Source organism: Phocoena sinus, chromosome 4 (genome assembly GCF_008692025.1).
Source record: "Phocoena sinus isolate mPhoSin1 chromosome 4, mPhoSin1.pri, whole genome shotgun sequence".
Classification (NCBI taxonomy): domain Eukaryota; kingdom Metazoa; phylum Chordata; class Mammalia; order Artiodactyla; family Phocoenidae; genus Phocoena; species Phocoena sinus.
The window spans coordinates 16,083,392-16,100,450 of NC_045766.1; the positions used below are offsets into that span (position 1 = coordinate 16,083,392).

General features: G+C 52.4%; 1 protein-coding gene across 1 annotated transcript in view; it reads left to right on the forward strand.

Annotated features, from left to right (window-relative positions):
* Positions 1–17,059, forward strand: part of EPHB1 (EPH receptor B1) — a 428,630-nt gene that overhangs the window by 126,084 nt on the left and 285,487 nt on the right. The window contains exon 2 of the mRNA XM_032630301.1: positions 11,171–11,235. Coding sequence (XP_032486192.1) covers positions 11,171–11,235 — 65 coding nt within the window. The remainder of the gene's footprint in view (positions 1–11,170; positions 11,236–17,059) is intronic.

Consider the following 17,059-nt stretch of genomic DNA (forward strand, 5'->3'; position numbering starts at 1 on the left):
GGAGCCAGGGCTGCTGGAGCCCACTGCCTCACGAACAAGACAGGCCGTGGGGCGTGTGTGATGTATAAATCCACTACTCTCTCCCACCCGCCCTCCACAGGCCATGATGAGTCCCTATCCCAGTCCAGGGCCCTTACACGGACATTCATCTTCAGTTAATCCAGAATGTTTCTGCGTCCAGCCCAAGAGAGAGGCTGTGGCCCCCCAAGCCTGGCTGCTGGAAGCTGCAGACATCCAGCTGACCCCTGGCTGCAGAGCCCATGCCCCACCTTGGGATGGGGAGCCGTGTGCAGAAGAGGGCAGTGTCGGGGGCACTGGGTCTGGAGTGTGGCCCGTTCACCCAGAGCAGAACCGTGGCTGGAGCCCACACACGCCAGCCTCGCAAGCTCTGCACGAACACCAGGGCGCTGGGACCCTGGTCTTTAGAGGCAGCCTGCGGGAGAGGCATTGGGCGCCAGCTCCCCCATGCCAGGGGTCCGTGGGGTGAAGCGGGCTGCGACAAGTGTCCCTTGGTGGCTGGGTGGGGGCCTGAGGAGAAATTAGAGTGTGGCTGGAGGGCTGAGGCTTTTCAATCAACCAAGGCTGCCAGGGTGGGCTGGGGTGAGGGGGGACCAAAACCCACCCTTCAGCGTGGGCCTCAGGGTCCGAGATCCAGTAGCTGGACCATCTCATAGGGCACAGCTAGGGACCTTAGGCCTGTGAGAGAGTCTACTGCCCACACCAGGACCAGACACGGGGCATGACAGTGCCTACTGCTAGCAGACCAACTTCTGCTTGTCAAGCACTTGTGCAATAAGTGTCTGGTGACACTTACTTCCCTGGCTCCGCCGACTGCCTTGTGACGTGTGCATTACTACCCTCATTTAATGAGGGTGGCTGAGCATGAGGTTAGGGGTCTAGGTGACTTGCTCAAGGTTGTACAGCTGGAGAGCGTGGGGCTGGGACTCACACCCAGGTCGGTCTGATCCGAGCTCAGTGCGGTCAGGACAGGCCAGGCTGGCGGGTGGCTGCCTCCCGTGTGCGACGCGGGGAGGGCACAGGAGACGAGGTGCTGCCAACCGGGGGCTACGGACCGAGGCCCTGCGTATCCCCAGGGACCTGGAGAAACAGATGTGACGCAGTCCAAAGAGGTGATGGGTGGAGATGAACGAGGGGACTGTTTGCAAAGGTTTGCACAGAGTTAAAGAAAGGCGACAAGGATGGCAAAACACTTAGGGACTCGCAGCAGTGGGGAGCTTGTACCAGCCTAGGCCTGAAGGATGAGTGGAGGGGCCCTGTGAACAAGATCAGGCAGTAGGAGAGGACCACCCCCCTCTGCAGCTCAGCAGGGGGCAGCTGGGGATACTGTCCCACCCCCCCGAAGCCTTTCCCTCCCACCCCCCCCCCCCAGGCTCCATAGCAGGGGGCCCAGTCCATGTGTCTATGAAGGCCTGCCTCCAGGTAAGCAGTGGGGGGTGGGTGAGCAGACCTGGAGCAGCTAATGAAGCCCTCCCATCGCCTGCTAGAATGGGGTCTTCGAAGGAGGCACCTGGCTTTCTTTGTGTCTGAGTCTCCTAAGCTCCCAGCGCAAGGCCGAGTATTTGCTGGAGGAAACCCGACAGCCATATTTCCTGGCATCCTACCCTCCTGTTATGAGTTCACTTGTGTCCCCTCAGAAAAAAAGATATACTGAGGCCCTAACCCCCAGTGGCTTACCATATGACCTTACATGGAAATAGGGTCATTGTGGATATAGTTAGTTAAGATGAGGTCATACATACTGAAGCAGGGTGGGCCCCTAACCCAATAGGACTGAGGTCTTATAAGATGGCCCTGTGAAGACAGAGACACACGGGGGACACCCTGTGACCCTGAAGGCACAGATTGGAATGATGCAGCTGCAAGGCAAGGAACGCCCAAGATCGCCATTAAGACCCCAGAAACTAGAAGAGGCAAGGAAGGATTCTCCCCTACAGGTTTCAGAGGGAGCATGGCCCTGCAGACACCCTGATTTTGGACTCAGCCTCCAGAGCTGTGAGACAAAACATTTCTGTTTCCGAAGCCACCCAAATTGTGTACTTTTGCTATAGCAGCGCTAGGAAACTAATACATCTCCTGAAGCAATTTTTATATTTTATTAGTGAAAAGCATTTGCAGGGGACAGGTGTATGCACTGCTAAGTCACCAAAAGACCAAGCCAGACCTGGGGATTCAGGAGGCAGAGGGGTCCACCCAGGCTCCAGAGGTTCATTTTGGTTTCTTGCCATGTTTCTTAGAGATCACCCTAGGGACAGGGGGCCAGAAGTGACCCGCTGAGGCCAGAGAGGGCAGGGACCCTCCCAAGGCAGGTACCAAGTCTGAGCTGGGCTGGGCAGAGAAAGAAGCCCTTCTGAGGCTTGTCCCCAGCCCCTTCCAGCTCCCTAGCTGAACAGACCATGTCACGTCTCCATGCTGTGGTCTGCTCCCCGGGAGCCTCGCTTGCCCGAGCCCTGGGAGGGAGAGAAAGCAGGGCTGTGTGTCTGGGCCTTGCAGGCTTGTTCATGGGCTCTGCCATGTGGGAACCAGAGCCCCTGCTGGCTCCTGGAAGCATATTTCTATGCTGTGATCCATCTAAGCTGTGGCTTCTTTCTATTTATGATAATGAACTGCACCTTGGAAAATAAAAGCAACAGAAGGAAAAGGGTGTGGTGGGGAGCTCTGGGCTAATGTGTGTTCTTTAAAAGAGCAAATTTCACAGTTTGTATTTATAATTTAAGTGCCTGTTCCTACTCATTCAATCAGTCAGTCATTCAGCAGATGGGCTGGACTGGCTTATTCATTTACTCAGGCTTGTTTCTCTTCCTTGCTGGCCACTATTACACGTGAGTCAATGGAGACTTATGTAATAACAGCTTCTCTTGACCTAGCATTTCACACTTGGCAGAGACAGTAAATAAATGTTATTCCAATGAGTGTTCTTAAGAAGATACAGAGCATCTTTCTGGGTCTGGTCTCCCTGGCTCGTGGATGCAGGAGAGATGCCCCTCTCCGTGAAAATCAGACTTTGATGCTCAGAGGTGACTTGATTTGCTTGTCAGTCCTGGAGCTGGGACTTGAACCCAGGTCTCCAGAGCTGATGGAACATTTCTGCTGCATGAGACATCTGATCAAACTCTGTGGGATATAAGTCACAGCTCTACCTTCTCACGGTACTTACAAAGCACTTGGGGAGGAAAGATGCAAACCAGATTTCAGGTAGAGAAGAGGAAGAAGCCATTCCAGGCAGGAGGACCTGCCTGAGCGCAAGTGCAGGGATGAGAGGTGATGGGTCTCCTTTGGGAAATTGAAGATCAATTTGGAAAAGACTGGCTTGGAACAGGAGGTTCATGGAGGCCAGAAGTTTGTGGCATATCTTGGAATAGTGGAGAGATTTTGAAAATCATAAAGTAGGGGAGTGAGGTGGGATGAAAGAGGTATTTTTAGAAGGTGGGTTAAATTTCTATTTCTGAACATGTGTCTTCTAAAACAGCACAGTAGTAGTAAGGATGTAAGTAATAGTAAAACCGACATCCCTGACCCATCAGCCCTTGTACTTTGCTTTCTGGTCTTTGTACTCATGGTGCCATTTTACTCTATTGAAGCACTGTTTCCAGAGTTGCATCTGTGGTGCAGACACAGCTCTGTGTTTAATTGCCGGCATCCTGATGCTGTGACATTATCCTCATAACACTCCAGGAGCATGAATATGAGCACGCCATCCTTCACTTCCTTCCCCTATGCTGCTTCTAGTGTTCTCATATTCTAAATAATGCTGTAATGAACATCTTCACGAAATAGAACCTTTTGTTTTCTTTTCTTTTGGAATTATTTCCTTCGGACTAATTCTTGGGGGTGACATCACTGGGTGATCAGAGGACCTGAGATTCTCTAGGCCCTTGCTTGGTGTGGCCGTATTGCCTTTGAACCATTTACATTGACAGCAAGAGCTGAACTGGGCAGCTGTGTGGAGAGTGGTGCAGCTGGGGGCTTCTGCTGAGACACCAGCTAGGAGGTGGTTGCTGTGGTCCCACTGTGCAGGGCTGATGCCCTAGACTCGGATACGTTGCCGAGACTGGAAAGGAATACACAGTGAAGAAGACGCAAGAGTCACTGTGGCATGGTGAGTGATTTGATGATGGACTGAGGGAGAACAAGGAATCAAAGCTAAATGCCTCTGAGGTTTCACATATGGGTTCCAGGGAAGGGCAGTGGGAAAGCGTGGAGGGGGGCAAGTGTGAAGAAGCTTTGGATGGGTGGACATGTGGGATGGGATGTGAAAGGCTTGCTTGGAATACTTTATCACTTCAGTCTTTCATAGCTGTGCAGGGCCCGGGGCCCAATTGTGCCAGAACATAAGCCCCTGAGGCTAGCTGGTGCCCTTCACAGTTCACACTCAACCAGAATCATCCCCAGACCCAGAGCCAGCAAGGCTTTCCCTCCTCTGGTCCAGGGAGGTGATTTGAGGCCTATTCAGAAGGATGGGGCTGAGATTACAGGGAGTCTGGCCTGAACTGGCAGTAGGAGGTCTGGGCAGGTGTGACGTTGGGGCTTAGCAGCTATTGGTTCTGGAACCCTGTGTCAGGGGCTGAAGATTGCGGGGGCAGCAGACCCCCTGAGGAGTCTGTGCCCAGTGAGCGGGGTATGTGAAGACAGGACACAGCCCCAGGGAAGGTCTGGGGAAAGAGCCCCACGAGGCCTCTGCAGCAAGGCTGGGCTGGAGTCCTTGGCAGGCTGTGGTGATGGATGGAGCAGGGCCAGGAGTGGGGGCCACTGAGAAGCCTGGGGTGGTGGCTGGAGGATGTGAGCTCCAAGTGCTCAGGTTCTCTGTGATGAGTCCAGGTCTGGAGGGCAGCATGGGGATCCCATGGAAAGGCTGAGTACCACACCGTGGTCAGGGCTGCTCAGAACATCGTGGGTACCGGCACGCTCTGGATTTGGGGTGGGGGAGACTACTTACTACATGTCCTATTCCTGCAAGTATGAGCTCAATCCTGGGACGGGGGTGTGCATGTGTGTGTGAGCGTGTGTGTATGTGTGTGTGTGTGTGTGTACACGTGTGTAAAGGGGGCAGTCCCTGTGCTTCCGTCAGCCGGGGGCTGGGGAAGGAAGCAGGAAGTGTCAGCTGTGTGCCAGGCTCCATACACCTGTCATTTTACTCAGTCTTCACAACTGTCCCTGGGATCACTCTTCCTGCCATTCACCAAGGCTGTAATTGCAGGTTTGGCTGTGTGCTTACTGGATTAATTTGTTTTCCCACTTGCCTGCAAGCTCCCTGAGGGCTGGGGTGTCTTTCTTTCTCTGCTTTGTCTCTGGTGCCCACACAGTGCCCACCTGGCCTGTGGGAGTGACTTGGACAACCTTTGTTGAAAGGGTACCAGCACCCCTTTATGCCACTGCGTTTCAGCCCTCTTCCAATGATCCCGACTGCACTGTGAAGGCTGAGGGAGAGGGTGGGCTGCAGGGGGCTGACACCCAACTTCTGGCATTTACCTGATAGGACATGGACTCATGAAGCAACTCTGTGCTGTGGCTCCTGGGTTTCAGGAGCTCTGTGGGTCACGGAGGGCTGAACAGGGCAGTGACAGAACAGCTGCGCTGGTCCTTCCCTGCTTGGAAGGTCCGTGGATTTGCCTTATCAAATACACATGAGGCACTGCTCAGAGAAGGCCTGGAAGCCCCCATTCCATCTGTGTATGTTGTTGTATATTATGACCACCATGGAAGGACGTTGTAAATATTTTCAGCTGAATGTCTGATTAATGTCTCTCCAAAAACAGTGACAGAATGGTAAGGAGAGGATTCATTTAGCTCTCTTTCACCGTGATGGACATCTAATTCACCCCAAATGTCAATACATCCCAACGTGCCAATCCATGCAGAAACAGGAGCCGTCTGAGAGTCGGACGGCAGCTGCCTCTTCCCCCTAGCAGGGGGCTCAGACCTGCCCCCTCCACCTGGGCCCTCGGGCGGCGGCCCCGTGTGGTTGGTTTCCATATTGAAACCCCTGTAGGGAAATCGTTCCCTGGGAAAATGGGGTCTCTCTGCCAGGCTGCTCACGTGCCCAAGCCTTTCCGGCGTCTTGCCAGTCTGGCCGGCTCTTGCCAGAGACCCCCTTCTGTCTCCCCACGGGGCCTCCCCTCCCCTCTGGCTCAGTCTTCCTCACCCCCGCCCCTTAGACTTGGGATGGCTCCCACTTCGTTCCAATTGACCTGTCTCTGCTCCCTCCTGGTTGCTCTGGCAGTCACTCTGCCATCTCTGCCCAGGTACCAGGTGGACCTCTCCATTCTTGCCTCCCACCATGGCCCACCCTTATCCAGGAGACCACAGCATTGCTTTTGCCCACACACAGCGTGAGTCTCCCTTTTGGGACGGGTCCACTGACTCCCCATATGGAGAAGAATTGTGTCCATTCTCTTGAGTTTCTCAGTCTTCTTCTCATGGCTTCAGCCAGAATAGGATGTCTAGTGGAAATTTGTTTCTTATCTCTCCCTGAACTGGGCCATGAGTCCCTCCAGGGGATCCACTGCTCTGATTCACTGCTGTATCCTCCACGTGTTACTCCTTGGTCTTTACAAGGAAGGAGATAGATGAGATATCCGTAGATATCCACGATCATTGATTCTTCCAGATATACGTATTTTACAGGTAACGATCGTTAGATTCTTTTCATAGCTAAGAAACAGAAGCTTGGAGTGATTAAGTTATAACAATAAAAGCATTTGTTTTGCGGTGCTTTGTGTCATGCAGTCCATCCATGGTCCTGAGCACTAACTGGCCCCGTTCTGCAGGTGAGGATGGAGGTAGGGGGAGAGAGAGAGGGAGGGGGACCCGGACCCTGTCTGTCTGCCCATACCAGCGCCCTCTCTGCCTTCTGTGTGCCCTCCCCAGCTTTCGTCCCGTGGGCAGTGAGCTCCCAGAGAGCAGAAGCTGGCGGTGGGTGGGAGTCCCAGAGTCATGTCCCCTGAAGGCATCGGATCTGACAACAGCACGTGCGCCTCCAGCTGGTTTGGTCCCCATGCCACTGTTTGAGAGTAGAAGTGATGGTAAATATTTAATTGTGCTTCCATCATAACTTTCTGCCAGAACTCTCAATATGCTTTATAAATGCAAATGAGTACTCTCTTCTTCTCCAGGGAGATGTAAACCTTCTCAGATCACTTTAATTCAGCCCCCACCAGAGTGTAATGCCGTAATCAGGAGCGCTCTGTGCCAGAAAAGAAACTGCCCTTAATCATACCAAGTGGATGGTTTACGGTTTTGTGGTCTTTTGTCTCCACGCGGGCAGGATGCAGAGAAATGGATTCCTCTTGCTGCAACTTCTGTCCAAGAGGGTGGATGGAAAACATTATTTAGAAACAGATTCAATTACAGCCCTTGAGCAGGTAACTATGAATATCATGGACTCTTAGATTGTATTCCTGGGGTTAACAGAACAAACCAGTCCTTGGAAGATTGAGGAGTGAAGGAGGATTCTTACTTCTGATTCTGGACTCTAGTTTCCTCCCCGCCCATGTCCTCTGCCTGTTTACTGCACTCCAACATGATCCTGAGTTTGGGGAGTGCCACGATATACATTATTATCGCATTATGCCTTATCCTGGGGGCTTTTGTGGCTTCTTGGCGTTATGAGCAAGGACTTCCATTCCAGGGCCACAGCAGAGCCACTGGACGCCCAGGTCTGCCTGGTGAGCAGCAAGCTGAGATTTGGGGCTGTCGGCATCAGGATGGGAGGCTGTGTGACCCAGCGGGAGGCACTGCACCTTTCTGTGCCCTAGTCCCCAACCCTGCCAAATGGGTTCAGTGACTCCTGCTTCAGGCCCACCTGGCGAAGGCATTTTAATCATGGAGATGAATTTCTACAGGGCATCATGGAGTGCCTTCTGAGAAGTGTATTATGTAAATTTGGTGTGTCATTATGATCATTATTAGTGCTGTGAAGTGGAGAGAGGGAGGGCTGCTCCATGCAGGGATCTGCCTCCCCAGCTGTTGGAAGAATCGGAGGAGAGAACAAACTGGAGCAGTCTGCTACAGTGCTTCCCTTCCTTCAGATATGCACGGGGCATGGCTCTCAATCCAGTTCCAAACTCAAATGGGCAAGAAAATCCAGCTCACTTTATTTGCTTTACTCCCCTCCGTTTGCAGTGTGAGCCCCCCTTCCACTGGGGTGGCAGAAAAGCTGTCTAGGTTGCAGGCGGGCTGTATAGCGTCAGGTTGTGCGGGAGGTGCCTCACTGACCTGTTAGCGCCCATCCACCCCGGCATGCATTGGGACACCCTGGACTCCATCTGACCCTTGTGTATAGTCTAGGCAGGTCACCACTGGGTGGTTCTGGGTTCCCTTCATTAGACCCGTTCTGACTCAAAGGCTTCCTCTGCTCCGTCTGTGCCATGTCAGCCTGGTGGGGTCACTCCAGGCTGGGATGCTGGGTGTCTAAGGCCCTGTCACCTGGACAGACTTCCTCTATCCCTTTTCTGGGATTGAGCACTTGGAGACGAGAGTGTAGGGGACCCTTTTGCTCAGCGCAGCTCCTCGTTTATCACTCTATTTTCACCCCTTCCATCCTGCCCATAGGGTGGGTTTCTTCCCAAACCTTTGGTTTATGCCTATTTTCCAAGGGGCCCAACCAAGACTCTGCCTTCTGCCTTCGTACCTCCCATCTCCTGCCTGAAGCACTGAGCAGTGAATGGATGTTCACAGCGGGAAGGATGTTCAGGAGAAAAGGAAACAGAAGAGGGAGAAACCAAAACAACACGTCATGTCTATTTCCTGTGCCTGTGTTTGTTGAGCACCTGTGCAGCTAGGGCGTGCTGTGCCTGGTCCTTTGATACATGCCCTGGGAAATTCAAGTGCATAAGACACCTCCACTAGCCTAAACAGCCCCATTGTGTGATTTTAAAAGGTGTCCCTCTGGAACACTGGATACCCACGTGAAAAGAAAAAAAAAATGTATATTTGACTCAGAGCTCCCACCTTATGCAAAAATTAACTCAAAATAGATCATAGACCTAAGTAGGAGAAAAGTCTTTGTGGTCTTGGGTTAGGCAAAGATTTCTTAGATATGACACCAAACCATAAAAGAAAAAATGGAAAAAATAGACTTCTCCAAAATTTAAAACTTCTGCTTTTTGAAAGATGCTGTTAAAGGGACGAAAAGATAAGCCATAGAGTGGGAGAAAATATTTGCAGAGCGTACGTCTGATAAAGGACTTGTATCCAGAAGATATAAAGAAGTTACCAGGCATTCCCTGGTGGTCCAGTGGTTAAGAATCTGCCTTCCAATGCAAGTGACGCGGGTTCGATCCCTGGCCGGGGAACTAAGATCCCACATGCTGTGGGGCAACTAAGACCGCGCACCACAACAAAGAGCCCGCCTGCTGTAGTGAAAGATCCTGCATGCTGCAACGAAGATCCCGTGTGCCACAACTAAGACCTGACATAGCCAAATAAATTAAAAAAAAAAAAAAGTTACCAAACTCAACAATAAGGAAACAAGCAACCCAATTTAAAAATGGAAAGATTAAGCAGATGCTTCACTAAGAAAGATATACAGATGACAAAAAATCATGTGAAAAGCTGCTTAACATCATTCTTTATTAAGGAAATGAAAATTAAAACCACAATGAGATACCACTGCACATCTGTTAAAATGGCCAAAATTAAAAATGACTGATGCTGCCAAGTGTTGGTGAGGATGTGGAGGAACTGGAACTCTCATGTAACAGCCCCAAACTGGAAATAACAGGTGAACAGTAGACAAAATGCAGTCTCTCCATACAATGGAATATTACTTGGTGATAAAAAAGAATGAACTATTGTTACACACAAACATGATGAATCTTAAAAACAACTGTGTTGAGTGAAAGAAGCCAGGTTAAGAAAACAGAATATACTGTATGATTCCATTGATGTAAAATTCTAGAAAATGCCAGTTAACCTATAGTGACAGAAAGCGGATCAGTCATTGCCTGGGCACAGTGACAGGGTGGGGCAGGGGTAGGAGGGAAGGAGGGATTACAGAGGGACAGATAACTTCTGGGAATGACAGATACGTTTATTATCTTGCTTGTGGTGATGGTTATCAAAACCAAGTTTCTCCCACTCAAAACTTACAAATTGTATGCTTTAGTTATGCGCAGTTTATTGCATGTGATTTCTACCTCAATAAAGCTGTTAAAAAAACAAAACAAACCAAACAAAGGGGCTTTTGGATTTGCTGATCAGAGCTCTTATCAGCCTTTGGGGAGGAGTTTCACTTGAGAGGTGGGGCTGACAGAAGTCAATAATAGATTCAAAAGGAAAGAAAGGAAAAGAAAAAGCTGCCCCGTTTTCAGGACACTTTACTGCTAACTGCCAGAAAACAGGTCTAATAAACACCAGCTCTGTGATCACTACATGGTGCCCGGTGATCTCAGCGTGTGTACTGTAGCCACCCTGGTGGCCCCTGGGAGCTCACAGCCAAGTCAGGCTGTCTGTCTTTCCCTTACTGGCCAGAGGGATTGGTGACCAGGAAGCAGGCCCTTGGGGTCTGAGATGTGCATTTATGTTTGGGGTAAGGGCTTTGCCAAAGCTGTGTGAGCCCGCAGCAGAGTCTTGGGAAAGGGGCTGGCCATGTATCTGGGCCCAGGGGCAAAGGGACCTGCAGGAGGGCTGAGTGTTGGGGCCAGAGGGGTTGAAGGGAAATCGGCCAAGAGTGTCAACACGGAGGCCTGAGGGGAGGCGGAGAAGAAGGGTGGGGAGAAAGGAGGGCAGGCAGATGAGGTTGGAGGGTGGGGAAGGAGCACAGAGGAAGAGGGAAGAAGGAGGTGGCCGGGGAAGGCTTGAGGAAGGGATTAGGTTTGGCTACTGGGTCAACATGGCCTGGGAAGACCCTGGAGGTAGAGTGCTGTGGGAAGAAGCTGCGTCTCAGGGTTAAAGTGATGAGTAGGCATATGACTTCACCCCACCCAGGTGGCTTGGGGTCATTCAGGTGGAGACTTAGCATCAGGACACCTGAGGTCTGCGCCTAGCTCTGCCACGAGCTGCGTCCTCCCAGCAGACCTCTTCCTTCTCCGAGCCGTGGGCTTGGCAGGGCTCCTATCACTGATATTTACAGTCATAAGTAACTTCAAGAACATAAGGGCCACTGTCCAGTCACCCTTCTGATTCACCATTTTTTTCTTTTTTTGATCTGCAGAAACTTTAATGGACACCAGGACGGCTACTGCAGAGCTGGGCTGGACCGCCAATCCCGCATCAGGGGTGAGTTTCAGACCATCCACCCTTCAATCCTGATGAGTAGTCGTGGGAGCAGAGCCTGACTTGCCCGTTTGGGACGTGGAGTATAGGCGTGAATGGCTGTGTCCATGGTCCATCCACAGAGAGGCAGGAGCAGGGCCTTCAGACCTGAGCTGCTCCCTGGTGTGGAGTTACAGACCATCAGGTGACCAAGGCCTGTGTGGGACTGGGGCCAGTGGCTGCCAATAGCTGGGCTCTCAAGCCAGTGGTGATGGGGCAGACATCCGTGCCACCCATGGGGCTGCAGAAAGGCAAGGGCATGAGGGGGAGCTGGAGTTCAGAAGGGCCGAGGTTCTCTTTCACCTGACATTCCCTTAGAGAGATGTTCTGTATTCACTTGTTCAGTGCTCATGCAGCTGGCCAGACCCTGTAGCTACAAAGATGAAACAGCCTTGAGGAGCTCATGGCCTCCTGTGGGATCCACCATGTTCATGAATGAGCTGAAATGCATGTCTCCTTTGTGGCAGTGGAGAGGTCGACAGGCAGGTGTGGGCACAGAGCTGGGAGTGAGGCACTTCAGAGGGAGACATGAAGCCTTTATAGAGAAGGTGCACGCGAGCTGGGTTTTGGAGAGGGAGTAGGAGTTCGACAGGTAGTGAATGGGGAACTGGAAAGATATTCCAAGTAGGAGGAATAGCTGGTTAAAAGGGATGGGGTCACGAAAAGATGTAAGAGCAAGTCTGTGTGTCTGGACCAGGGCAGGGTGTGGGAAGTGCTGAGGTTGGGCTGGGGTGTGGATTGGCTGGGGCACAGGGTGGGGAACTGGGACTGCCGTGCTGAGCTAGCAGTTTGCATTTATCCTATAGGTAATGGACGGATCTTGTCATGCTTGCTGACAGGATTGTAGGGAACAGTTGAGAGAAAGGCCTTTAAGAGGTTCTTTGAGCTGTCTCAGATGGGTCGGAAGCGTCAAATCAAAACGGGATACTTAGGACAGTTGGAGCAAAGCTAAACAGGAGGCATTGGCAGCATTTGGCAATGGATGGACTGCGGAGAAGAGGCAGAGGGAAGAGTAGGGAGGAGATTCGCATCCCTGGCTTCAGTGATGGGCTCTCTGAGGGGCTTAATCACGAAGGGAGAAGGCAGGAGGAGTGCGTGATCACTTCATCCCAGCAAGGGGGTGAAGCTGGCAGGGGTGGGGTGGGCTAGGCCCCCTTAGCTGCCCCACACCTCCTCTCTCCTCCCTGCCTTTGGTCACCTCCAGCCCAGGGCCTCTCTGCACCCTGGGGTGCACGTCACAGCCAGTCCTAACACACCCACTTCTGCCTTAGGGACACTGGGATTCGGGGCCCGAGGCAGGCTGTGGCTTCACCCGCATCCTCTCCCCTGGTTTCTCACTTTCACTGCCCTAGGTGCAGGCATCAAGCCTTGGGGCAGGAGGGCAAAGTCTGGTGTGAGCTGTGTTTCCCAAAGCAGGGGTGGGAGCAGGGGCACATCTTGCCCACTCTGACGAAGTCCAAATCCTGCTGGGAACACTGTGGGCCACTGGGGAATGCTTCCCGCTCCCAGTAGGGACTTTATGCAAAGCCGACGAGGTGGCAGCTCTTCAGGTGGCCTGGACATTAAGAACTTGCCACTCTTTTACAAGTGATGTTGCCGCTTGAAGGTTTGCATGTTTTCTCACGAGGCAACAATGTGATTTATGGTTCATTTTTTTTCCCTTGATTTTTGTACGCACCACCTGTCTTCTTTAAACTTCTCATCTCCTTTCCCAAGGAAGATCGTCCTTTAGGGAAACATTCAAAGTCAAGAGATGCCTTGTAGAGACAGCAGCTGGCTGGGCTGCTCTCTGCTTATCCTACCCTGGTTACCAGCCACGCTCGGCGGCCTTGCCCTCATTGCTCTCCTCCCAGGGACACACATCCAGATAGTTCTCCTGGCACCCTGAGCAGCTTCTGAGCCTGTCTGGTTTAGGGCGAGCAGCCGGAGGGTCAGGCAGGCCCTTGGCCCGGGCGAGAGGGTGGATAAAGGGCTACACTTTCACCCAAGCTCTTGCCCTGCCTCCCTGTGTTCTCATCCCTGGAGAGTTGCCTCTGATTCCGTGAACACACCGGTGACTCCCAAGTTTGTCCCTGGCCCAGCTCACATATCCACCTGCCCTGTCTTTCATTGGCTGCTCAGCGTGGCCCGAGCAGAATTCACCCTCCTTTCCTTCCCCCACTGGCACACACGGACGCCGTCTTAGCCAGAAACCAGAGCCATTCTTGACTTTCCTCTTTCATCTTCAGGGCTCAGCTCACTCGGCCCATCCTCGGGATACCTTCCCTGCATCTCCAGCCATGTTAGGTCCTCCATCACAGGTCGTCTCAGGGCCGGGGAGCTTTACTTCACAGCCCTTTACACAGCTGCAAATTTTACATCTCTCTGTGTTAGTATTGGACCCATCTCCGCCCTTCCCCCACTTTGGCCATAGTGTGGTCTCCATGGTGGCCTGGACTCTATTCGTTCACCATTGGACACTGGCGCCTAGTTCACTACGTATATTTCAATGTATTATTTGTTGACAGTTCTTGACTTGGGCGAGTGGGGGGCTGATGGTGTCGTTCCTGGAGATGAGGACAAAGGAGGAGGGGCACGCTTGGTGGAAGGAGGCTGAGCTCATGAATCTGAGGTGCCCCCGGGCACCCCTGGGGAGGGGCCCATTAGCATGTGACTCCAGGGCAGGGGAATGAGAAGGCAGCCTCACGTGTGGGAGGCGAGCCCAGGGGGTGACTGCAGTCTCTCAGGGAGAGTGTCTGGAGGGAGAAGAGGTGAGAACTTGGGATGGGTGACCTGACTGAAGTGTGAAATAGAGAAAGAGGAGCCTGAAAAGGGCATGAGAAGGAGTGGCCTGGGAGGCAGGAGAAAACCAAGAGGCGGTCTTCTCACGGGAGGAGGCATCAAGGAGGAAGTGGGGCAAAAGTGCTGCTGGGTGTTGAAAGTTTCCACTGGGCTTGGTTACAGGGACTCTATTGGTGACCTGTGTTGATGGCTTCAGAGGGGACCGGGGTCAGAAGCCAGAAATCAGGGTGTTGAAGGGTCAGAGGGAGGTGAGGATATGGAAGCAGCAGCTCATGAGGAGAGAGAATACAGAGCGTGGGGGGCGGAGGGAACGGGGGGCTGTGGGCGTGGGTGCCTTTCAGGCCATGGGACTCCTTTGCTGTTGAAATGGCAGTGCAGTGACCGGGTGCCTTCAGAGAGATGGGCATGCTTAGGATTGGAGACAGAAGCCATCAAAGAGAAAAGTCTTTCAACTTCCCATCTTCTCTCTGAGGTTGGAGGGGACGTTTGGAGAGTGGAGGTGGGGAGTCTTTTTCTTTTCTTTTTTTTCTTTTTTCATTTTTATTATCAACAAGCATTGGCCAGAAATTTTAAACAATGTGTGATAAAATACTTGCCCTGCCCACATGCCACTACCACTACAGAGTGGATTGAGAGCCAGGGAGTCGGAGAAGGGAGAATGCTTAAATCCAGAGTACGACAGCCAGGCTTGAATCCCAGCTCTGATGTTTACTAGCTGTGTGACGTTGGGTGAGTTACTCCACTGCACTGAACCTTCGTTTTCCCACTTGTGAACTGAGTACCATACAATTTCAGGCATTGTTGATAGCTTTACGCAAGTAACGAGGTAGGGAGTCTTGAGTAGCAAGTTTTAGGATGGAGGAAAAGGTGTGAAGTAAGTGCCACTGCTGGTGACTTGGAGAGAGGCTGGACTTGTCTGGAAGGAATGTGGCTGGAATAAGGGCCTGGCTGAGGTCGAGGCCGTGTGTTTGTGACGGCCCTGATCAGGTGTACCTGGCGGCGGAGTCATCCTGAGTTATGTTTGTGCAAGAATGGTGGGACCGGGGCTTCCCTGGTGGCGCAGTGGTTGAGACTCCGCCTGCCGATGCAGGGGACACAGGTTCGTGCCCTGGTCCGGGAGATTCCACATGCTGCGGAGCGGCTGGGTCCATGAGCCATGGCCGCTGAGCCTGCGCGTCCGGAGCCTGTGCTTCGCAGCGGGAGAGGCCACAGCAGTGAGAGGCCCGCGTACCGCAAAAAAAAAAAAAAGAATGGTGGGTCCGGAGGGTCAGGAGCTGAGGACGTTGGCAGCAGGGGGTGGGCTCTTGCAGCGTGGCATCGACCCCACGAGAAGAAGAGTGAAGCCAGGACGGACTGACCATGTAACAAAGTATGGGGGGCCCAGTTGAGGGTCTTGGTGAGACTGGAGGAGGACCAGAGGCTGTGGCCTTGAGTCAGGGCTTAGATTTAAGACAAACAGAATACTTCTGGGTGATGAAGGGGTCCAGAGAGTGGGGCCAGGGCTGGGCATTTGAGAAGCCAGGAGGCTGGGCGGGTGGTCCACATCTTCTTGGGATCCAGTGGGGGAGGAAATCGCCCCTCCAACCCCAGAAAGGGGACAAAGGCCTCAGATGGTCCCTGCAGTCAGGATACCATGCATGCGTAAGATGTTGAAGGGTGGGCGGACATTGTTCTGGTAGCCTGTGGGTCTCCAGGGAACTGGGTTGGCCTCATCCAGAAGAGGCACCGTGATTCTGCCAGGGGGCACAGCTGGCATTTCAATGAACCCTATCCACAGTGCACTGTCTGTTAGGTGGGCTCCCCAGAGAGAGACCAAGAGACTTCCTTTTATGGGGTCGGTAGGTATCTTCACCCCTGTACTTGAGGACTGCCAGATGTGGGAAGGAGTTGGACTGCCCACCCACACATAGCCCGCAAATTGTTTTCAGCTATATTGCTGGAAAGTGGATTATAATATTACGTGTCAAAAGCAGAAAGTATTTCTGCTCAAATGGCAAAATGTTGCTTTATAATCCAATTGCAGCTTTAATTTAAAGCCTTTAGTTTTAACCGGAATCAGAGGCCACCTGGTGAGCAGAGGGAGAAAGTAACAAATACATTTCTAAAGTAACAAATGCCAGGGAGGGGCTGAGGTACCATCAAAGGGCATCCTGGGACCCTCACCCATGACCCTGCTGACCTCACCCTCCTCCCTCAGGCTGCCTTCAGTTACCTCTCCCAAACCCTTGTTTCCAGCCCTGCTCCAGAAGGGTCCTGACCTTCAATTTCAGGAGCTCTGGGCAGTGGGGGAGCTCCGAGAGGTCCCGTGGTCAAGCACTCGGTGCTGTGCTCAGCCACCGGCAGAGCTCAGTAAGTGCTAGTCTCCGTGGTTGCATGGTCCATCTTAGCAGTCCGCGCCTGTTCCTAGATGCTGCCTGGCCCTCTCCACCATTTTCCTTTTCCACTGCCCTCCCTCCTTGCATCACTCTCTGTCCCTCAAGTATCAGCTCCGTTCTCCTCCCCTCAGGGAGCCCTCCTGGACGCCCCTCCCCACCAGGATTCTGTGGTAGGGGCCCTCTTCTTAAAGCAGAGAGCTTGGTGCTGACTTCTAACGTACTGTCCATAAACCTGTGTTGATGTGTGCTTTCTCCCACCCGCCAGAGAATGGAGTGGCTTCATCTCTGTCCCTGGTGCCCAGCACTGGTCCAGCAGAGGACAGGCTCCAGTAAATGTCTGTTGGCCAAATAAATGAGGAAGGACTGAAGCATTCATGATACTTCCCTGCATCTTCAACCCAGGGTTCTGAATTTAGGAGATGCTCAATTTAGGTTTATTGTAGCCCAGTAAAATGCTTGTTGTAGGCCTCTCAATACCCAATTGACTGTCCATATCTTTTTGAAGAAGTTAATTAGTGATGCAGATGGAGCCACCTCTCCTGAGATGAGCATGAGAGAGGAGACGAGGACACCCACCAGAAGGTCCCAGGTGCTTTCAGACACTGGCTGTGATGGATTAGGAAGGTGAGCCT